The sequence below is a fragment of the Paroedura picta genome, chromosome 17 (assembly GCF_049243985.1).
Source record: "Paroedura picta isolate Pp20150507F chromosome 17, Ppicta_v3.0, whole genome shotgun sequence".
NCBI lineage: Eukaryota > Metazoa > Chordata > Lepidosauria > Squamata > Gekkonidae > Paroedura > Paroedura picta.
Window position 1 is genome coordinate 6,447,873 of NC_135385.1, and position 20,557 is coordinate 6,468,429.

At 60.2% G+C, this 20,557-nt stretch overlaps 3 protein-coding genes across 6 annotated transcripts; 2 read left to right on the plus strand and 1 right to left on the minus strand.

Moving 5' to 3' along the window:
* Window positions 1–119: 119 nt before the first annotated feature.
* Window positions 120–9,244, plus strand: DNAJA3 (DnaJ heat shock protein family (Hsp40) member A3). 2 transcript variants are annotated; one of them, XM_077316786.1, is made up of 12 exons: window positions 120–437; window positions 1,387–1,523; window positions 2,733–2,816; window positions 2,931–3,131; window positions 3,795–3,947; window positions 4,359–4,506; window positions 5,258–5,322; window positions 5,423–5,551; window positions 5,864–5,979; window positions 6,375–6,472; window positions 7,692–7,818; window positions 8,322–9,244. In XM_077316786.1, the coding sequence occupies exons 1-11, from the start codon at window positions 260–262 to the stop codon at window positions 7,796–7,798; spliced, it is 1,416 nt and encodes a 471-aa protein (XP_077172901.1). In that variant the 5' UTR covers window positions 120–259; the 3' UTR covers window positions 7,799–7,818; window positions 8,322–9,244. The 2 variants fall into 2 exon arrangements, with proteins under 2 accessions (XP_077172901.1, XP_077172902.1); XM_077316787.1 differs by lacking the exon at window positions 7,692–7,818.
* Window positions 9,224–12,402, minus strand: NMRAL1 (NmrA like redox sensor 1). Of its 3 annotated transcripts, none has more exons than XM_077316788.1 (7): window positions 12,260–12,402; window positions 11,401–11,487; window positions 11,189–11,229; window positions 10,824–11,062; window positions 10,380–10,629; window positions 9,854–10,044; window positions 9,224–9,690 (listed from the first exon to the last, which is right to left on the minus strand). In XM_077316788.1, exons 1-7 carry the CDS (start codon window positions 12,280–12,282, stop codon window positions 9,511–9,513), a joined length of 1,011 nt encoding a protein of 336 aa, XP_077172903.1. In that variant the 5' UTR covers window positions 12,283–12,402; the 3' UTR covers window positions 9,224–9,510. The 3 variants fall into 3 exon arrangements, with proteins under 3 accessions (XP_077172903.1, XP_077172905.1, XP_077172904.1); XM_077316790.1 differs by having other exon boundaries at window positions 12,243–12,265; XM_077316789.1 differs by lacking the exon at window positions 12,260–12,402 and adding an exon at window positions 12,140–12,175.
* A 5,066-nt stretch (window positions 12,403–17,468) lies between these two features.
* On the plus strand, window positions 17,469–20,446 carry HMOX2 (heme oxygenase 2). The gene is made up of 6 exons (XM_077316580.1): window positions 17,469–17,647; window positions 18,048–18,257; window positions 18,784–18,901; window positions 19,141–19,632; window positions 19,998–20,118; window positions 20,220–20,446. The coding sequence occupies exons 2-6, from the start codon at window positions 18,178–18,180 to the stop codon at window positions 20,345–20,347; spliced, it is 939 nt and encodes a 312-aa protein (XP_077172695.1). The 5' UTR covers window positions 17,469–17,647; window positions 18,048–18,177; the 3' UTR covers window positions 20,348–20,446.
* Window positions 20,447–20,557: the final 111 nt, after the last annotated feature.

Sequence of the window (20,557 nt, forward strand, 5' to 3'; positions counted from 1 at the left end):
CCTCGTTCCTTGCAAGCCGTAGCCAGCCTCTCCTCCAACAGGCGGCGACCTCCCCCTTCCCAGGAAAAGCCCCCCCCTCCTGCCCATTCTGGTGCAAACTGCGGGCTTTAAGACCCAGAGGCAGGCAGGGCTGATTGACCGTAGGAAAAGGTCTCGGGAACAACGGTCGGAGTTGCGCATGCGCATTAGGGTCGCCCCGGGTGGGCGCTTGCGCAGAAATCGCACGTGAGCTCGCCGGCGCCGGTTGAGGCGGGTGCGCATGCGCCGTGCGTCGCAGGCCCCCAAGATGGCGGCCGTGTGCTCCGCACGCTGGCTGAGGGTGGCGGCGGCGGCGGCCGGCGGGGCGCGGAGGTGGCCGCTGGCGCTGCGCCTGGCCCGGGGTCTCAGCGTGGGGCTCGGGGCTTTCCCGACCGGCCCGGCCCCAGAGCCTCGCTCCGGTGAGTCCTCTGGGTGTGTGCAGAGTGCGGCCGCAGGGAGCCCGTCGGGCCGGCACAAGGCTAGCCGCAGGGTTGCCAGCAGCCCGGGAGAGGAGAGGCCTTCTGCCTCCCGTAGAGCCCTAGGGGGCGGGAGGTGGGGCGGAAAGAGCCTCCAGCCAGCCTCTGTGGCGCTTTTCTCCCGGCCCGTTGGCAACCCTGCTCTCTGGACGGGGGGGGGATTGAGGGTCTGCTCCTGCTTGGCGTTTCTGGACCCGTCGCCTTCTGAGCATTCGCCTGTTTTGATTTCGGCCAGTCTGGGCCCAAAGGTCCCTTGGAGACAGAGGGCGTTTAATGGGGGGGGGGGGGGTCCTTGTGCATGCGCACCTTTCACACATTTCTGGGGATCAGCATTCATGTGCATGCACACCTGTAAGGACCAGCAGAGTTTTATTCTGCGTAGGAACTTCCAGGTACAGAATTAAAGTTGGCTGTTCTTAAAGGTGCCCCTGGACTCTCCCTTTGTTTTGCTGCTTCAGACCCACCCAGTGACCCCCCCCCCCGAAGGTGTAAAGCCGCAAAGGTTTCTGGAACCAGACTTTGTATCTGTTTACGTAGAGAAGCTTCCACAGCTTCCAGAGAGGAGCCTTATGTTTGTTTCCATGCACAGCTGGCCACATAGCTGAAAGCAGTGGTGCTTCATAGACCTGGACCATGAGATGGCTGACAAAATGTGTCACGCTTTGCTCTCCGCCTGGGCAGAACAGTTTTTTAAAAACACAGCGACATTTGCTTGTTTTGAGGGTGACCTTTGTAACTTAAGACCAGAGTGCCCCAGTGTCAGACACGGAAAGCAGGCAGGTCACATGGAGGCTTGCAACTCTCCTGGGTCTGGGTTTTGAGGTGGCCGTTTGTGCTCTCTGTGCAGAGATCTTGTTGGGCTGCAGTCTCATCCTGCTTTTGCTTCCTGCAGGGGTTCGACCTCATCCCCTCATACACGCTGCCTCATTTCACACCAGCTCTGCGGCCTCTGCCAAGGAGGATTACTACCAGGTTTTGGGAGTACCTCGCACGGCTAGCCAGAAGGAGATCAAGAAGGCCTATTACCAGGTACGCTCACTGAAGAGGATTGGGCCAGGTCTTAACTCTTAAAATAGGAAAATCAGCCATGGGGGGGGGGTGCAGGGACATAGAATGGCTGGCTTTGGGTCAAGGTGGGGAGTGTGTGTGTATATGAGTGTTCAACAGCACCTGAAAGACTAGCAAAATTTGTCTCAGGAAGAATTGCTGTGCGTCACTGCTCACTTCTTCAGTGACTCACGGTAGCTCCGCTCCTACCACAAATTGTACTAGTCTTGAAGGTGCTCCTGGAGTAATTTCTGCTGCTACAGATGGCAGCCAACCCCCGCATACCTGGCTTGAACAACAGTTCTCTGGAGCTCAAAAGCTTAATCACAATTCTGTGATATTTCGGAGGGTTTTAAGAACAGTGTTCCGTACTGTTCCCTTTGGATAAAATATTAAGAAGAAGAGCTGGTTCTTAGATGCCGCTTTTCTCTACCCGAAGGAGTCACAAAGGAGCTTACAGTCGCCTTCCCTTTCCTCTCCCCAGAACAGACACCCTGTGAGGGAGGGGAGGCTGAGAGAGCCCTGAGATTACTGAAGAAGAAGAAGAGTTGGTTCTTAGATGCCGCTTTTCCCTACCCGAAGGAGGCTCAAAGCGGCTTCCAATCACCTTCCCTTTCCTCTCCCCACAACAGACACCCTGTGGGGTGAGTGAGGCTGAGAGAGCCCTGATATCACTGCCCGGTCAGAGCAGCTTTATCAGTGCCGTGGCGAGCCCAAGGTCACCCAGCTGGTTGCATGAGGGGGAGTGTAGATTCAAACCTGGCTCGTCCGATTAGAAGTCTGCCCTCCTAACCACTACACCAAGCTTGGCTCTTAAGCAAACAAGGATCATAAACTGACCAGTAATTGAAATGACAGAACTGGGACACCAAGGGGGTGGGGAGTTAAAGGGAATGGCGGATCATGTGGGATTACAATGCCTCACCTGGTCAGGCTGAGAGAAAGAGGAGAAATTAGTGAGCAGGTGAGTGGAATTTATGTTTATTTTCCTGGTTCTATTTCTTTAGGGTCCATCCTTGAAGTTGCTGTTCTTGTTCAAATTATTTTCCTTTGGATTATGCAGCTTTTGTTTGAAGACCTGCTGTCTAAAACAGGGACGATGTTGCTGTGGTATAAAATTGTGTGCTTTCCCTTTGTACTCTAATCTGCACATCCGTACGGTGAATGTAAAGCAAGCCTTTCTTTACTTAGCTTGCCAAGAAGTACCACCCGGACACCAACAAGGACGATCCGAAAGCAAAGGAAAAGTTCTCCCAGCTGGCCGAAGCCTATGAGGTGAGGGGCCCTCTTGGGGAGGGGCTTGTTCCGGGGCCGGTCCCTAGCTGGGCCTCTGCTCAGCCAAGCAACCTCGGAAAGGAAGATGCCGTGACCACATGGCCCTCCTCACAGGTCTTGAGCGACGAGGTCAAGCGGAAGCAGTATGACACCTACGGCACGGCCAGCTTTGATGCCGGCGCAGGAGGCTCCAGGCAGCAGTACTGGGGGAGAGGGCCCACGGTGGACCCCGAGGAGCTCTTCCGGAAGATCTTCGGGGAGTTTTCCGGGTCCCCCTTTGGAGACTTCCACACCGTCTTTGACCAGCCGCAGGAGGTGAGCAGGGACTGGTGAGGAATCCTTTCTCTCTGCAGCGTCTCTTTTGAGGGCAGAGCACAGCCCCCCCTCCCTGCGGAGTCCCACGGGATGCGGAGGCCGAGCGAAGAAGTTTGGAGCTCTCGTGTCCTGCTGCTAATTTCCTTGAACTCCTTTTCTGCACATGCCCCATTCGTGTGATTTTTGGCCAGCTGGTCGCTGAAACAAGACACAAGCCATGATGGGTGGGTGGAGAGCAACCATGGTTGCAGAGTAGGCCAGCCCAGGGAGAGCTCCGCACCATCAGAGCTTGAACTTTCTTGGGGTAAATGTGGCCTTTGGAAGCCCACACCTGTTGAGAAAAGATGTGACAGATCTGCCCTCGGCTGTTGGTTGGTAACACTTCAACCCAGAAGTGGGCTGTGTGTGATGAGATGATGCGGAATTGAGAAGAGAGGAACAAGGAAGGCCTGTCTTTGGGCGGGCTGCAGCTGGCTGCTCTTCCCACTTTTGCTCCAAGGCCCTCTGGTACAACAATGGCATCTGATGCCTTCTGGGAAGGTGTCTGAGCGTGGCAGAAGGAAGGAGCGGTCTCCTGCTCTTTGGGGAGGCATCCTGAAGGGCCGTGGCCGGAGCCAGGGGGGGATACAGCTGACCCGTGTTCTCTCCCTACCTCCCCTCCAGTACATCATGGAGCTGACGTTCACTCAGGCAGCCAAGGGGGTGAACAAGGAGATCGTGGTGAACATCAACGACGCCTGCCAGCGCTGTGACGGCCGAGGCCACGAGCCAGGGACCAAAGTGCAGCACTGCCACTACTGCAACGGCACCGGCATGGTAAGCCCAGCGGCCACCCCCTACGCACATCCCTGCATTCTTACAGGTGCAATACTGTCAGAAATCTTCATACATACAGTGGTCTTTCCCAACCGTGTCACAAAGTCTTCCCCAACCCTACCGCTCCCAGTCAACCTCCAAACTCCCCAAGCAGACCCACGATTAAGCTAACCCTAACCCTTACTTAAGAAATTCCCCCCTAATACAAATCCCTATATTTTTATTTACATGTACAACTATGTCAGAAAATATGTATATATGCAATGACGTTTCCAACCCATGTCACAACATCTAGCCTTAACCCTAACTTGAGAAATTACCCTAGAAGGGACCATGCCTGGCTAAAGGAAAGGGGGTCCTGGGGAGGCTGACTCAGCTCGTGTTCGTCTGTCCCCCCCCCTCCCCCCCCAGGAGACCATTAACACCGGCCCCTTTGTGATGCGCTCCACGTGCCGGAGGTGCGGTGGCCGGGGCTCCGTCATGACGACCCCTTGTGCGCTGTGCCGAGGGTCTGGCCAGACCAAGCAGAAGAAGACGGTGATGGTCCCAGTGCCAGCAGGTCAGTGTGGGTGGGCTGGCCGCGGCCCCCGTGCAGCTGAGCGCCTTGGGTGGGTCAGAGTGAGCGGGGCAGAGCCGCTCCAGGCAGGATGCGGCAGGGAGGGCAACCTGCCCCTGGGTCGAGGGGGTTAGTGAGTCGGCCCCTCTCAGAAACGGGTTCTGTGCCTTTCGGGCCTCTTCTTCCACTTCTGGGAGGGGCAAGGCTCTGGGTGTCATCAACCGGCCTCAGCAAGCAGGCCTCTGTGCTACAGGGCAGGTAGCTGTGAGCCACACAGTGGTCTGTCTCCAACGTGGCTCCCCCCGGAAAGGAGCGATCCTCTTCCTCCTCCTCTGAGCATGTCCTGCCAGAGGGTGACCGTTGACCACACAGAGGGGTGCTGTGGAGTCTATTCATGAGGGCCCAAGAGCCAGGAGTCTTGTGCATGACACTTGCTCTGCGGCTGGCCATCTGGATGGTCTTGTGGCTCCGGGCAGCCACTCCCCTGGAGTTTAGGACGCCTACAGTCCTGCCTTTGTCCGGGGCTCTGGACAGCTTAAAACGGCAGTGAAAATGGACATTCCGACACTCGCGCACCCCTCCAGCCACGGAGAAAACCTAACAAAACGTGCTTAAGTGTTGCTCCGTGGCCTGAGCAAGCACCAGGCGCCTCTCTGACCTGCGCCTGAGCAGTTGCGAACGGCCCAGAAGGGAAGGAGCCCCTGCGCGTGTCTCCGGCCGAGGACCTCACCCTTCCCCTCTTGCTTGGTTCCAGGTGTGGAGGATGGGCAGACGGTCCGAATGCCCGTGGGAAAGAAGGAGATCTTCATCACCTTCAGGGTAGGCACCTGGGCAGCGCTCCGGTCCGCAGCGGGACGGGACACATCCGGCCCTGCCCCGTCCCCTGCCCAAGAGCCACGAGTCCGTCCTTTGTTCTCAGGTTCAGAAGAGCTCCGTGTTCAGGAGAGACGGTGCAGACGTGCACTCGGACCTCTTCATCTCGGTGGCGCAGGCTGTCTTGGGGGGGACGGCCCGGGCACCCGGCCTGTACGAGACCATCAACATCACGGTAGGTCCTTGCGGCCGACTCGGCTGTACTCGCAGCAGAGGGACGGGGGGCCCCAGGAATGCCGGTGGGGCAGCTTTGGGGTTCTGGCAGGGCTCAGGTAGCGTTTCGTCTCTGCCGTCGTCCAGAAAGGTCAGGATATGTTTGCTGTAGGAGAGGCCGATGGGGGAGGGCGGGGCTTCCTTCTGGCCAAAGGAAGTCAACCCAGAACTCCTGAATTTAACTCCTGTTAAATTCCCCCTGGTGGGGCAGCTCCCAAGAGAAATCAGCAGGGGGTCCGCCTGCCTCCGCCTGAAAGAGCCCCTTCTCCCCCAGATCCCAGCGGGCATCCAGACCGATGAGAGGATCCGGATGAGTGGGAAGGGCATTCCGAGGGTGAACAGTTACGGCTACGGAGACCACTACATTCACATCAAGATCAGAATTCCCAAGTAAGTCACGGCTGCAGAGAGCGTGTGTGTGTGGGGGGGGGAGGGGTATTTACCTGTGAACAGGGAGGGAGAGAAAGAGTGCCACGGATGGAGCCTGCCAAGAGAGAGCCCCTCTCCAGACAGGCTCTTCATCCCATGGGGCTCTAGCCAGGAGCACCTGGCTGGTCTCTGCTGTTCGTTCCTTGGCCTGGGGAGGTATCCCCAACCCCCCCCCCCCGGACTCCTGCTTGCAACCCCTCCGCCCACTTCCAGGGCAGCCTCTGCAGGGGATGCCCCTTGCACAGAAACCCGGGGAAATGCGGTCCCACTTCTCTCTCTGAGCTGCCCCCCTGGCCTGGGCTTCCGTGAGTGCCGCAGAGCTTCCCCTCCAGGGTCCCTTTTTTGCCACGCTGCAGGAGGCTGACAGACCGGCAGCGGGCCTTGATGCTGAGCTACGCAGAGGATGAGACGGAGGTGGAAGGGACGGTCAGCGGCATCGCCCACACCAACACCGGTACACCCATCCGGCCACTCGACACGGGGGTGGGTGGGGTGGGGTGGACTCAGAGGGCGCATCTCCCCCGCCGTCTCGGAAGCGTCGTGCTAAATTGAACGGTCTCAGCAGCAACCAGCACTGGGCGTGGGCTGTGCCCCACCTGCGCAGAAGTTCCTTTGTGCAAAATAGGGCCAGCCACTGCAAGGGGGACGGGAGGACTCAGCTTTGCTCTTGCCAAAGGGCTCTTTGGGACGCACCCCTCGCCCCGTGGGGTTTTTGGCAGACCTCAAAGACATCTGTGGGTCAAGTGGGCCTCGCTTGGCAGAATCCGAAGTCCCCACAGGCCCAGGCAGAGAGGAGGGAAAAGCAGTTTTCTGTCACTTGATTCTCCCCCTGTACGGCCAGCCTTTCCTGCTGAGACTAGGGGCAGGAGGTCCAGAATATAGAAACCGATGCAAGCAAACAGCAGACAGCTAGTTAATGGTAAAATCGGGCAGGGGATAGAGAAATGGGGCGCAGGAGAAGCCTGCCTGAGGCAGGACATCCCATCATGCAAGAAAGCAGCTGAGGCTTGGCCGCCCACCGGCCCTCGCCTGGCCCTGAGGACCTTGAAACCAGCTGGGGGAGACACGGGTGAAGGGGGCAAAGAGACAGAGAGCGAGGATGAGGGGGCCACATAGAAGGCGGATACGTGGGAGGGGCCTGGGAGGGAGGGGTTCCGTGGAGTGCCCTCCATTCCCTCCAGACGCCTTCCTGGTGGGCAGCAGGCAGGGGACCCCCGGCAAGATGGAAGGGATGGGGGTTTCCTAGGCAGTGGGTTTCCACAGGGATGGGCCCTCGGAGGGGTGGGCTGGAGCCACAATCTGTGTCCTGCCCCTGATGGGAGAGCCCAGGCAGAGAGGACGCTGCTCTGCGCTGGAGTGGGCTGGGAGGAGCTGCAGGAAAGCTCTCTCCTGTGGGCAGCGTGGCAGCCAGAGCTCTTTAGGGGCAGATCCCGCTCCGTGGTGGTGGCTGAATGCGCACACAGATCCCAGGGAGCCAGGGCCCAGATGTGGCCGTGGAATAGCAGACGGTGGAAAGGCCAGAGGCCCGAAGGCAACACAGGGGCATGTTGGGGTCCCAGAAGAGGAGGGCAGGTAGAGGTCCGCTCCCCCTCCTCTGCAGGCGGCCAGGCAAGGGGGTGGTGGCACCGTGTGCTTGTGTGCGCTCTCATGCGCTCTCTGCTCTTTGTGTTCAGGTGGCTGGGGTGCAACTAGAGCGAGGACAGGCCAGGCCAGACCGGAGGCAGGGGACGGCAAAGAGGAGGGGTTCCTAGCTAAACTTAAGAGACTGTTTAGCTCCTGACTCCCCCTCCCCCCCCTGAGGTAGGCGGCCTCTTCTCTTCTTTCTGGCCCCATGGCTTGGGAGCAGGCAGGGGTGGGGAGCCTCAGTCGGCACAGGGTGGAGTCGTTGGAGGGACCCCCATCTCTGCCAGAGTCCCACGGGAGGCAGCCTCCGTGGTCTCCTCTGGGACGCTTCTGCTCCCCTGGGTGGCCGGGAACCCAGGTTCCCTAGGTGAGCGAGAGCAGAGGCTGTCGGGCAGAGAAGGGCAGCTCAGGGAGAACACAGCCAACCCCCCCCCCCCAAAGGCCTGCTTGATAGGAGAAGGTGGAACGCCCCATCCCTGCCCCCGGCAAAGGTTAAATCTAGAAGGCAGCCTGCCAGATACGCCCTCTGCACCCAATCTGCCCTTTTGGGGAGAGGGGGAACGGCCCCGGATTCTGTGAGCCTCTTCCCCACACGGACCCTCCCTGTTCAAGCGTTGGCCCAGTCGCTCTTTCTGCTAGGGGTGCATCAGTGGACTTACCGTTTTGTTTTTGGGTTTCAGGGAAACGTTCTGCTGGGAACTAGACCTGGAGGGCAGCAGCCCGGGGGCCGGAGGAGGAGGAGGAGGAGGAGGGAGTCCAGGACGTAGCTGCATCTTCCCGCCTGATGCCTGCAGAGGGACTGAGGGGCGGCCATCTTTGCCACTTTGGCTCCTGGATGGCTGAAGGACGGGCTGCAGATGGAGATGGGAATTGGAAGAGGCCCAGGTAGCTTCATGCGCCGTCCGGCTGTCCCCAGCCCCTTGGAGATCTGCCACCAGCCCCTGCGGAGCTGCAGGGGAGACCGGCGTTTTCCTGCTTGGCTTGGCGGATGGGACACTTTACCCTCTTGCCCCCTGGGAGGGGAGCGTGGCTCCGATGGGAGGAGAAGCAGCTGTTTCTTTCTGGACTGCCTCGCAGTGGTTGGAGCACTTTCCCTGCGTGAGTTTTGACCCCCGCCCTGCAGCTGAGCCGGAGAGCCCCAAGGGAGGTGTCACACGATCCCTCCGGGCACGGGGCTTGAAGGGGGGTGGCACGCAGGCTGCAGCCACCTGCTGCAGAAGAGGTCCTCTGCATGTGCAAATGGCACAGAAGTACAGAACTGGGGTGGGGAGAGGGCTCTTTCCCATCTGGGCTGCGGTCACTCCTGGGCTGGAAGAGGCGGGGAGAGACCGGCCGATGCAATTCGTCTCTGAATCACGGCCAGGTCAGCCTTCCTGTGGGAATGTGGCCACCACATCCAGCCGTGTTCTCCATTTGACACCCCTGCTGAAATTCCTCCTCTCCCACCCACCCCGCATTTAGGGCTCTTTTGGGCCACCTCCCCCCCCCCCGTTACGAAGCCGCATACGTAGCCGTCCAACTGAGTTGGTCTGTGGGGTGATTCAGCGTTCATGTAAATAAATAATACAAATGCACAATAAAATTGCTCTGTAAGAATGTTTAATTGATAAGTTGGTTTTCCAGACTCCCACCGTTTGGGGGAGAGATTGGTGGGGAAAGGGAAGGAATATTCCTGAATGTTTGTTTTGGGCCTTTCAGAGTTTGTCCACGTTTCCTGGTTGGGCCTGGCAGCTCCCTCCTGCTCTTTGAGCGTTGTGCGTTTTACCCTTTCCTGGGCACAGCCGCTGCAGCCAGGGGTTCCTGCCCCTTCAGAGGCTGGCCCCCAATTCCCCTTTTGATTTTCCGATTGGGGCAGAAGCCTTCCCCGCTTCACAGGTCTTCAAAGGCAGCCTTTTGCTCTTCCGCCCACGCCTCAAACGTCCTGACCTTGGGGTGGAGCTGCTGGGTCAAGGCAATGTCCCGCTGGGGCTTCGTGTGGTAGAAACGGAACATGTTGGCCAGCTCCTGAGCCCCAGGGAAGGCCAGCTGCTGGTAGGCCTCCAGCGACATCTGCGCCAAGAGACCCCGAAGCGGCACCCGTCAGCAGAGCCCCTGGGGCCGTTTTTGCAGGGGCTGCTGAGGAGGGATTTTGGCTGCCCCCAGGATTGCCAGCGTGCTCCTAAGTCATCGCCCCCTCCCCTTGGGGTCAACACAAAGGCCTCCCTCTCCTTACCCTGGCGTCCCTGATGGTCTTCCCTGTGTGCTTGGACAAGAGGGCGGCGTACTCGGCCACCGTGAGCTTGCCAGCGGTCAGGCCGAGAGTCTGGCCTTCATACTTCTTGGGCTCCTTCATCAGTGTGGCCACAATGGGGCCCAGGTCAGCCACCGCCAGCCCATCCAGCGGGACATCTCCCATGGGAATGGCTGAGCGAGACAAGGAGCGGGTCTCAGCCACGGCCCGGCCTTTCAGTGGGCCTTGGGCCAGCCCCAGCGGCATCGTTGTGGCTTCAGAGTCCCAGGAAAGGCAGCCTGGGGGTCGGTGCCGCCAAGGGGGGGAAACGGCACTCTCCGGCCAGCCCCTGCCGGCCACTCATCTCTTTGCCTTCGCCCAGCAACGGGCAGGCCGGCAAAAGACTCCTTCAGACGGGGGCCTCTGGCTCTTGGCCTGCCGGGGAGAGGATTCCTTGGGGCCTCCACAACTGGGCTCGGAGGGGAACTCCGGCTAAGCGAGAGGCGGGGGAGTCCGAAGGACGCGTTACCCAACTCGCAGCCATCTCCATCTGGAGCCCGCCGAGGCCGAAAGACGGTCAGGAAGTTCTCAAAGTAGGAGGACACCCGGAGGCAGGTCATGGGCACGCCAAGAGCCCGGAAGTACTCCTCCACCCGGCCTTTACCGTCAAAGTGCGGCACTGCCAGCCGCCCGCCCGTCAGCTGGCTCACGTGCTCCAGGCCGCTGTACACCACGTAGCTCAAGGCCAGGTGCTGGGCCAGATCCGCCACGCGCTTGCCCTGGCTAAAGAAAAGGCAGCAGACTCCATTCTGGCCTGGTTGGGCCAGGGGGCAGCGGAAGGGAAGCGTGGGAGGGCCGCTTTGTACCCCTGCTAGCGTTCTGGCCAGCCCCCTCCCTCTGGCATCGCCCCCCTGGTTCTGGCTAAGGGTCTCCCTAGGAAAAGCACCCCCTACAGGCCTCCTGCAGTCCCTACCTGGGCCACTTCCTGCTCCTCGCTGAGGTGCTCCCAGAAATCCGTCACCAGGAAGGTGGTGTCCGCCCCACGCAGGGCCGCCTCCAGGCCCCGGCCATCCTCCAGGTCGGCCTTCACCACTTCCGCTCCCAGCTTCCGCAGCTCCCGTGCCGCCTTCCGCTGCGGCTTGCGAGTGACGGCCCGCACCTGGAAAGTGCCTTCCGCCAGCAAGGCCCTGGCCACTGCCCCTCCCTGTGCGCCTGCAGGAGGACATGCGCCAGTCACAGCCTCCTGGGGGGGCAGGCAAGCACCTGTGCAGGCACCCCCTCCCTCCCACGTGGAGGTGCATGCCGCTCTCTCAGAACACCTGTCGGAGGGTTCCTTACCTGTTGCACCAAACACCACGATCAGCTTTTTGTCTGCCATCCTGGAGGACACAAGATGAACAGAGTGTCGCTTGCCTCATCGGATTCAAAGACGCCTGTTCAGAGCTGCTCCCTTCCTTGTGAGGTCGCTGAGCTGGCGGGAACCGCTCCTCCACGTGTCTGGCACTCCTCCCTCCTCCTCCACAGAAGGGAGACACCCCAAGGCGGCTCACCTTAAGGTTAGGGCCTGCCAGGAGTCCCCCTCGGCTCCCCTCCAGGCAGAAGATGGCCTTTGACCAACCAGCAGCGTCCTGGGGTTTCTGGGGGAAAACGAACGGGAAAATGTTGGATGCCCAAGGCAGAGAGCCCTGCAGAGAGGGGGAGGGGGAGGGTCTGATTCTGCACGGGGGGGGGGGGGGCGCATGTAGGGTCAGTCTGGATCTGGGGGGTCCAAATTCAAATTCCCTCCCTGCGGCAGGGGCGTGTTGGAAGACGTAACCTGATTCTGAAACAGATAAATAGGGTTCTGCGGGGCGATGGGTCTCAGATGGGCGCCAGGAGACCTGACCCCGCAGCTTCCGTCCCCTGGCCCACATCTGAGGCCACTCACGGCCCAGGGCCGGCCGACTGCAGGGTGTCACCCCCCCCCAAAAAAAAGAAAAGGAGATTGGGGGAAACGCCGGATCCTGTCCCTCTGCTAAAGCATGCCCTGGCTAATAAGAGGGGGGGGGGCATACTGCGGCTCTCCAGGGCCTCATGGGAGGTCAGAGGGCCAAAGACAGCGCCCCACTCCCCGGAGCCAGGGCCTCCGAATCACCCCCGGGGACCCCTCTCTGGAGGACCCTCCTAGGAAGGAGCAACACCCCCTCCCACGGACCCCCCCCCAGGACCCTGAGCTCGACTGGGGAGGGAGGGAGGGGCAAGAGGGCTGGCACTGCCCCCGCACGCCCTCCCCAAAGTGCAGGCACCCACCACGCCCGCCCCTCCAGGAAGGCCGGCTCCGCCCGCGGACGACCCCCGCCGGCCGCCCCCCACCCCCGCAGACGGGGAGGCCGGAGACCGCAGGCGCACCGACCCTGCACAGCCCCGCACCTCGGAATGGGCTCGGAGCGCATGCGCAGCAGCTGCACAGCCACCCTCGCTCGCACAAGGGCCCGAAGAGGCACCAGCGCCGCCCCCCCCACCCGCCGCTTTAGCCTATGGAGAGCGCGGGCGGCGCCGTTGTAGAGACACGCTGTGGCCAGCAGAGGGGGCGCCACCCGCGCTCCATGGAAAACGCTCAGAGCGCATGCGCGGCAGCTGCAGAGTCACCCTCGCTCGCACAAGGGCCCGAAGAGGCACCAGCGCCGCCCCCCCCACCCGCCGCTTTAGCCTATGGAGAGCGCGGGCGGCGCCGTTGTAGAGACACGCTGTGGCCAGCAGAGGGGGCGCCACCCGCGCTCCATGGAAAACGCTCAGAGCGCATGCGCGGCAGCTGCACAGCCACCCTCGCTCGCACAAGGGCCCGAAGAGGCACCAGCGCCGCCCCCCCCACCCGCCGCTTTAGCCTATGGAGAGCGCGGGCGGCGCCGTTGTAGAGACACGCTGTGGCCAGCAGAGGGGGCGCCACCCTCGCTCCATGGAAAACGCTCAGAGCGCATGCGCGGCAGCTGCACAGCCACCCTCGCTCGCACAAGGGCCCGAAGAGGCACCAGTGCCGCCCCCCCACCCGCCGCTTTAGCCTATGGAGAGCGCGGGCGGCGCCGTTGTAGAGACACGCTGTGGCCAGCAGAGGGGGCGCCACCCGCGCTCCATGGAAATCGCTCAGAGCGCATGCGCGAATATAAGTAATGAAGAGCGCAGGCGCGGATTTCAGTACTGTAGAGCGCAGGCGCGGACCCTTTGTAGAAAAGCGCAGGCGCGAATAGCAGTAATGAGCGTAGGCGCGAGTTTCATTAACGAACAGCGCTTGCGCGGCGCCTTTGTAGTACAGCGCAGGCGCGGATTTTAGTAATGTTGAGCGCAGGCGCGAAAAATATTAATGAAGACCGCAGGCGCGAATTGCAGTAATGAAGAGCGCAGGCGCGAAAAAGTAACGAAGAGGCGCGAAAAAGTAACGAAGAACGCAGGCGCGAATTGCAGTAATGAAGTGCGCAGGCGCGAAAAAGTAGCGAAGAGCGCACGCGCAAACAAAGTAATGAAGAGCGCAGGTGCGAATTGCAGTAATGAAGTGCGCAGGCGCGAAAAAAGTAATGAAGAGCGCAGGCGCGAAAAAGTAATGAAGAGCGCAGGCGCGAATTGCAGTAATGAAGTGCGCAGGCGCAAAAAAAGTAACGAAGAGCGCAGGCGCGAATTACAGTAATGAGCGCAGGCGCGAAAAAAGTAATCAAGAGCGCATGCGCGTCCGGCAGGCATAAAGAGCGCAGGCGCGAACAAAGTAATGAAGAGCGCAGGCGCGAAAAAGTAACGAAGAGCGCAGGCGCGAATTGCAGTAATGAAGAGCGCAGGCGCGAATTGCAGTAATGAAGAGCGCATGCGCGCACAAAGTAACGAAGAGCGCAGGCGCGAAAAAGTAACGAAGAGCGCAGGCGCGAAAAAAGTAACGAAGAGCGCAGGCGCGAACCAAGTAATGAAGAGCGCAGGCGCGAAAAAAGTAACGAAGAGCGCAGGCGCGAATTGCAGCAATGAAGAGCGCAGGCGCGAAAAAGTAACGAACAGCGCAGGCGCGAATTGCACTAATGAAGAGCGCAGGCGCGAAAAAAGTAATCAAGAGCGCATGCGCGTCCTGCAGGCGCGAAATAAGTAACGTAGAGCGCAGGCGCAAACAAAGTAACGAAGAGCGCAGGCGCGAAAAAGTAACGAAAAGCGCAGGCGCGAATTGCAGTATTGAAGAGCGCAGGCGCGAAAAAGTAATCAAGAGCGCATGCGCGTCCTGCAGGCATAAAGAGCGCAGGCGCGAAAAAGTAACGAAGAGCGCAGGCGCGAAGTGCAGCAATGAAGAGCGCAGGCGCGAAAAAGTAACGAACAGCGCAGGCGCGAATTGCACTAATGAAGAGCGCAGGCGCGAAAAAGTAATCAAGAGCGCATGCGCGTCCTGCAGGCATAAAGAGCGCAGGCGCGAACTATATTAATGAAGCGCGCAGGCGTGAATTGCAGTAATGAAGAGCGCAGGCGCGAATTGCAGTAATGAAGAGCGCAGGCGCGAAAAAAGTAACGAAGAGCGCAGGCGCGAAAAAGTAACGAAGAGCGCAGGCGCGAATTGCAGTATGAAGAGCGCAGGCGCGAAAAAAGTAACTAAGAGCGCAGGCGCGAATTGCAGTATGAAGAGCGCAGGCGCGAACAAAGTAACGAAGAGCGCAGGCGCGAAAAAGTAACGAAGAGCGCAGGCGCGAATTGCAGTAATGAAGAGCGCAGGCGCGAAAAAAGTAATCAAGAGCGCATGCTCGTCCTGCAGGCATAAAGAGCGCAAGCGCGAACTATATTAATGAAGAGCGCAGGCGCGAACAAAGTAACGAAGAGCGCAGGCGCGAATTGCAGTATGAAGAGCGCAGGCGCGAAAAAAGTAACGAACAGCGCAGGCGCGAACCAAGTAATGAAGAGCGCAGGCGCGAAAAAAGTAACGAACAGCGCAGGCGCGAATTGCAGTATGAAGAGCGCAGGCGCGAAAAAAGTAACGAACAGCGCAGGCGCGAACCAAGTAATGAAGAGCGCAGGCGCGAAAAAAGTAACGAAGAGCGCAGGCGCGAATTGCAGTAATGAAGAGCGCAGGCGCGAAAAAAGTAATCAAGAGCGCATGCTCGTCCTGCAGGCATAAAGAGCGCAGGCGCGAACTATATTAATGAAGAGCGCAGGCGCGAATTGCAGTAATGAAGAGCGCAGGCGCGAACAAAGTAACGAAGAGCGCAGGCGCGAACAAGTAACGAAGAGCGCAGGCGCGAAAAAAGTAACGAACAGCGCAGGCGCGAACCAAGTAATGAAGAGCGCAGGCGCGAAAAAAGTAACGAAGAGCGCAGGCGCGAATTGCAGCAATGAAGAGCGCAGGCGCGAAAAAAGTAATGAAGAGCGCATGCGCGTCCTGCAGGCATAAAGAGCGCAGGCGCGAACTATATTAATGAAGAGCGCAGGCGCCAACAAAGTAACGAAGAGCGCAGGCGCGAAAAAGTAACGAAAAGCGCAGGCGCGAATTGCAGTATTGAAGAGCGCAGGCGCGAAAAAGTAATCAAGAGCGCATGCGCGTCCTGCAGGCATAAAGAGCGCAGGCGCGAAAAAGTAACGAAGAGCGCAGGCGCGAAGTGCAGCAATGAAGAGCGCAGGCGCGAAAAAGTAACGAACAGCGCAGGCGCGAATTGCACTAATGAAGAGCGCAGGCGCGAAAAAGTAATCAAGAGCGCAGGCGCGTCCTGCAGGCATAAAGAGCGCAGGCGCGAACTATATTAATGAAGCGCGCAGGCGTGAATTGCAGTAATGAAGAGCGCAGGCGCGAATTGCAGTAATGAAGAGCGCAGGCGCGAACAAAGTAACGAAGAGCGCAGGCGCGAACAAAGTAACGAAGAGCGCAGGCGCGAATTGCAGTATGAAGAGCGCAGGCGCGAAAAAAGTAACTAAGAGCGCAGGCGCGAATTGCAGTATGAAGAGCGCAGGCGCGAACAAAGTAACGAAGAGCGCAGGCGCGAAAAAGTAACGAAGAGCGCAGGCGCGAATTGCAGTAATGAAGAGCGCAGGCGCGAAAAAAGTAATCAAGAGCGCATGCTCGTCCTGCAGGCATAAAGAGCGCAAGCGCGAACTATATTAATGAAGAGCGCAGGCGCGAACAAAGTAACGAAGAGCGCAGGCGCGAATTGCAGTATGAAGAGCGCAGGCGCGAAAAAAGTAACGAACAGCGCAGGCGCGAACCAAGTAATGAAGAGCGCAGGCGCGAAAAAAGTAACGAAGAGCGCAGGCGCGAATTGCAGTAATGAAGAGCGCAGGCGCGAAAAAAGTAATCAAGAGCGCATGCTCGTCCTGCAGGCATAAAGAGCGCAGGCGCGAACTATATTAATGAAGAGCGCAGGCGCGAATTGCAGTAATGAAGAGCGCAGGCGCGAACAAAGTAACGAAGAGCGCAGGCGCGAAAAAAGTAACGAAGAGCGCAGGCGCGAATTGCAGCAATGAAGAGCGCAGGCGCGAAAAAGTAACGAACAGCGCAGGCGCGAATTGCACTAATGAAGAGCGCAGGCGCGAAAAAAGTAATCAAGAGCGCATGCGCGTCCTGCAGGCGCGAAATAAGTAACGTAGAGCGCAGGCGCAAACAAAGTAACGAAGAGCGCAGGCGCGAAAAAGTAACGAAGAGCGCAGGCGCGAAGTGCAGTATTGAAGAGCGCAGGCGCGAAAAAGTAATCAAGAGCGCATGCGCGTCCTTCAGGCATAAAGAGCGCAGGCGCGAAAAAGTAACGAAGAGCGCAGGCGCGAAGTGCAGTATTGAAGAGCGCAGGCGCGAAAAAGTAATCAAGAGCGCATGCGCGTCCTGCAGGCATAAAGAGCGCAGGCGCGAACAAGTAACGAAGAGCGCAGGCGCGAATTGCAGTATGAAGAGCGCAGGCGCGAAAAAAGTAACGAACAGCGCAGGCGCGAACCAAGAAATGAAGAGAGCGCAGGCGCGAAAAAAGTAACGAACAGCGCAGGCGCGAACCAAGTAATGAAAAGCGCAGGCGCGAAAAAAGTAACGAAGAGCGCAGGCGCGAATTACAGTAATGAAGAGCGCAGGCGCGAAAAAAGTAACGAACAGCGCAGGCGCGAACCAAGTAATGAAGAGCGCAGGCGCGAAAAAGTAACGAAGAGCGCACGCGCAAACAGAGTAATGAAGAGCGCAGGCGCGAAAAAATAACGAAGAGCGCAGGCGCGAACAATGTAAGGGTGGCTGTGCAGCTGCCGCGCATGCGCTCTGAGCGTTTTCCATGGAGCGAGGGTGGCGCCCCCTCTGCTGGCCACAGCGTGTCTCTACAACGGCGCCGCCCGCGCTCTCCATAGGCTAAAGCGGCGGGTGGGGGGGGCGGCACTGGTGCCTCTTCGGGCCCTTGTGCGAGCGAGGGTGGCTGTGCAGCTGCCGCGCATGCGCTCTGAGCGTTTTCCATGGAGCGCGGGTGGCGCCCCCTCTGCTGGCCACAGCGTGTCTCTACAACGGCGCCGCCCGCGCTCTCCATAGGCTAATGCGGCGGGTGGGGGGGGCGGCGCTGGTGCCTCTTCGGGCCCTTGTGCGAGCGAGGCTATTTCTGCAGCTAGACTTATAGATTTCCGCGCATGCGCTCTTCGTGGACCCAGTGAGCCATATGACGCATGCGCTCCGTTTTCCTCCCCCGGGAGTCCGGCCCCCTTCATGCATATTCAACGCCTCCCGCTGGCGTCACAGAGGCCGGTGGGTGTGGTTTGTGTGGCGCGTCTCTGGCGGCCAGTTGGGTCTGGCCGCGGAGCTGACCGGAAGTGCCCGTGCGGGACCCCCTGGGGACGCGGAAGTGGCCTGCGGAGGTGAGCGGCGGGCGCCTCCGAGCATGTTCAGAGTGCTTGTCCGGCGGACCCCTGGGCGAGGGCGGGGGGGGGTGCAGGCAGGTAGACTGCTGCTGGGGATGGAGGCTCCGCCTGCGTCGGGAGGGGCCGGGCGGGATCCCCTCGGGCACTGGCGCTGCTCTCTCTCCCTGCCCCCCATCCGGCCAGCCCATGCGGAGGTCGTCGACCCCCCTGGGTGGGGTGGGGAGGGGTGGGGGCCCGGGCCCTGCCGGGGAGGGGGCGTCCAGCGGGCATCCGGGAGGAGGGCTCAAGGGCCTTTGGCGGGAAGGGTCTCTCCCCTGGCTGACGCCCCCGTTGCCCCCTGCTGCTGGGGGCCCTGGGCGGGCTGATCCATCCATCCCTTGGACTGGGCTCCACGCAGGCTCCTCTGAGGAGGCGGCAGCAGGAGGAAGGTGCCCTCGCCCTGCCCCTGGACGGCTACCCTGCTCTCTTGGGGATCAGGACCGGAGAAGAGGCTGGTCGGAGGGCCCCGGGGCCACACCCAGAGCACAATGTCCTCCGAGGGCTCGGAGGGGCTGGAGGAGCCCGAAAACCTCTCCTACGAGGAGCTGGAAGAAGACGACAGCGTCAGGTGAGTCCCCTTCTGATGGGGGAGGCCAGGATGAATTGGGGTGAGCCGGATGCCTCAAGCTGGCCCCGCGGGATATCTGAGGAAAGCTGGCGGATTCTGCCCCAACCTTAACGGCACTTTTTGCCTGGTCGGAGGTTATGCTCCACCGTCAAGCTGGGAAAAGACCTGGTTTCTCAGACTGTTGGAAAGGTGAGCTCGCATAGCGCCGTGGTTAAGAGAACCTACTCGCAGCCAGTTTGGGTGGCTTTGGTTCAGTCACAGTTCTCTCAGAGCTCTCTCAGCCTCACCTGCCTCACAGGGGGTCTGTTTCGGAGAGAGGAAGGGAAAGGGGTTTGCCAGCTGCTTTGAGGCTCCTTCAGGTTGTAACAAGCAGAGAACGACTATGCAAGTACCCGTATCATCCTTGCAGAGGCTCAGCCTGGGTCCCTGTAGAGAGCTCGTTTGCTAGAGTAGAGCTGTCTTTTGCGTCATTGATGGTCTCTGTCCCTCTCCCCCCCCCCCCCCCCGGTGAACTCTTTCCCCACAGCCCCACGGACCTGTCGGAGCTGCTGAAGGAAGGGACCAAGGAGTCGCATGACCAGGCGGAGAACACGCAGTTTGTCAAAGACTTCCTGAAAGGGAAAATCAAGAGGGAGCTTTTCAAGGTGGGGCCCGCTGCTCAGGGTTCAGCCGACCGTTAGCATCCAAGGGGGGCCGTTTAACAAAGAGGCCACATTGGAAATTTGCACACCTGCAAATGGCTATTTCAACATGAGTGACCCTCTGCCCCTCAGTCCCATCTCCTCAAACCGGCAGCGGCTCTCCGGGTCGTCTTCCCCGGGCCCCCCTTGGAACGGCCGGGGAGCAAACGGGGGCCCTCCTGCACGCTTGTGTTCTGTTTCAGCTGGGGACGGTGGCTCTCTTCTACACATACTCCGCCCTGGAGGAGGAGATGGAGCGGAACAAGGACCACCCTGCGTTCGCCCCTCTCTACTTCCCCCTCGAGCTGCACCGCAAAGACGCCCTCGAGAAGGACCTGGAGTACTTCTACGGGGATGGTTGGCAGGGCAAGGTCCAGTGCTCAGAGGCGGCGCAGCGCTACGTGGACCGGATCCACCATGTTGGGCAGAACGAGCCGGAGCTGCTGGCGGCCCACGCCTACACCCGCTACATGGGGGACCTCTCCGGGGGGCAGGTGCTGAAGAAGGTGGCCCAGCGGGCCCTCAAGCTGCCCAGCACCGGCGAGGGTGTCCAGTTCTACGTCTTTGAGAACGTCTCCAGCCCGCAGCAGTTCAAGCAGTTCTACCGCGCCCGGCTGAACGCCCTGGACCTGGACGTGGGGACCAAGGAGCGGATCGTCCGGGAGGCCAACAAGGCCTTTGAGTTCAACATGCAGGTAGGGCAGGGGGCAGAGGGGTGCCAGCTTTGGTTGGGGTGGCCATGCCGCTCTTGCTGCACCTGGGCAATTCTGCCGGTGATCCAAGGGAGGCTGTGGGTGCAGGCAGGGGGCACACGGGACCTGCGTCAGCTTTCCCCAGCCGTGGCATCTGCTGGAATTTGTCTGGAGAGGACCTGGGAGGGAGGGGGGGGGGTTGATCCTTCTCCTGCAAGCCGGATACTCCATGAAATGGGTCCCTCACGGGCCACAGCAGTGCCAGGAAGCATCAGGGCAAAAGACTAGCTGGTTGGGAGCCGAGGCAGAGGGTGGGAGGGCAAAGCGCTTGCGTCTTCACCTGCCCCCCCTCCCCCGGCCTCCTGCAGGTTTTCGACGAGCTGGACAAGATCGGGACCCTGCTGCCAGAAGAGGTCCAGGACGGAGGCCTCCCCCTGCACGACGGGAGAGGGGACCCCCGCAAGTGCCCCTACTATGCTGCCAAGCTCGGTGGGTTCCCCCCCCCTCTCCCCCTGCCGGTCTGCTCCTTCCCTACCAGCTCCTTGCTCCGGTTAACTAACGCCGCTCCCCCTCCTCTCTCCCTCCCGCAGGTGGCGGTGAGGTCTCTGGCTGCCCGTACCACCTCGCCCTGGCCGCACTGAAGCAGCCCCCCGTCCAGCTGGCTGTGGCCGCCTGCCTGGCCGTTTTGGCAGGGGTGGCCGCCTGGTACGTGCTGTGAGGGGCCCCACGGAGGAGGACGGCTGGGCTCACGCGGCAGGACTGCGCCCTCTGCCTCCTCGGGGGCTTGGGAATGATTAAAAAGCCCTTGAACCACAAACCAGCCCTTGCCTCTCACTCCGCATAAGGGAATCCCCCTGGGCCAGGGAGGGGGTGTCCCCCACCCTCCGGAAGCAGCCCCTTGCCCTGCAGCTGCTCAGTGCACCCTCCC

Bases quoted from the DNA above. Each gene is read 5' to 3' on its own strand.
- NMRAL1 (XM_077316788.1), bottom strand. From the start codon at position 12,282: ATGCGCTCCGAGCCCATTCCGAG. The intron at 11,063-11,188 runs GTAAGGAACCCT...GTCCTCCTGCAG, and splicing joins CGTGGTGTTTGGTGCAACAG to GCGCACAGGGAGGGGCAGTG. The intron at 10,045-10,379 runs GTAACGCGTCCT...TGTCTCGCTCAG, and splicing joins TGGAGATGGCTGCGAGTTGG to CCATTCCCATGGGAGATGTC.
- DNAJA3 (XM_077316786.1), top strand. From the start codon at position 260: ATGCGCCGTGCGTCGCAGGCCCCCAAGATGGCGGCCGTGTGCTCCGCA. The intron at 1,524-2,732 runs GTACGCTCACTG...TTCTTTACTTAG, and splicing joins TCAAGAAGGCCTATTACCAG to CTTGCCAAGAAGTACCACCC. The intron at 5,980-6,374 runs GTAAGTCACGGC...GCCACGCTGCAG, and splicing joins ATCAAGATCAGAATTCCCAA to GAGGCTGACAGACCGGCAGC.
- HMOX2 (XM_077316580.1), top strand. From the start codon at position 18,178: ATGTCCTCCGAGGGCTCGGAGGGGCTGGAGGAGCCCGAAAACCTCTCC. The intron at 19,633-19,997 runs GTAGGGCAGGGG...GGCCTCCTGCAG, and splicing joins CCTTTGAGTTCAACATGCAG to GTTTTCGACGAGCTGGACAA. The intron at 20,119-20,219 runs GTGGGTTCCCCC...TCCCTCCCGCAG, and splicing joins CTACTATGCTGCCAAGCTCG to GTGGCGGTGAGGTCTCTGGC.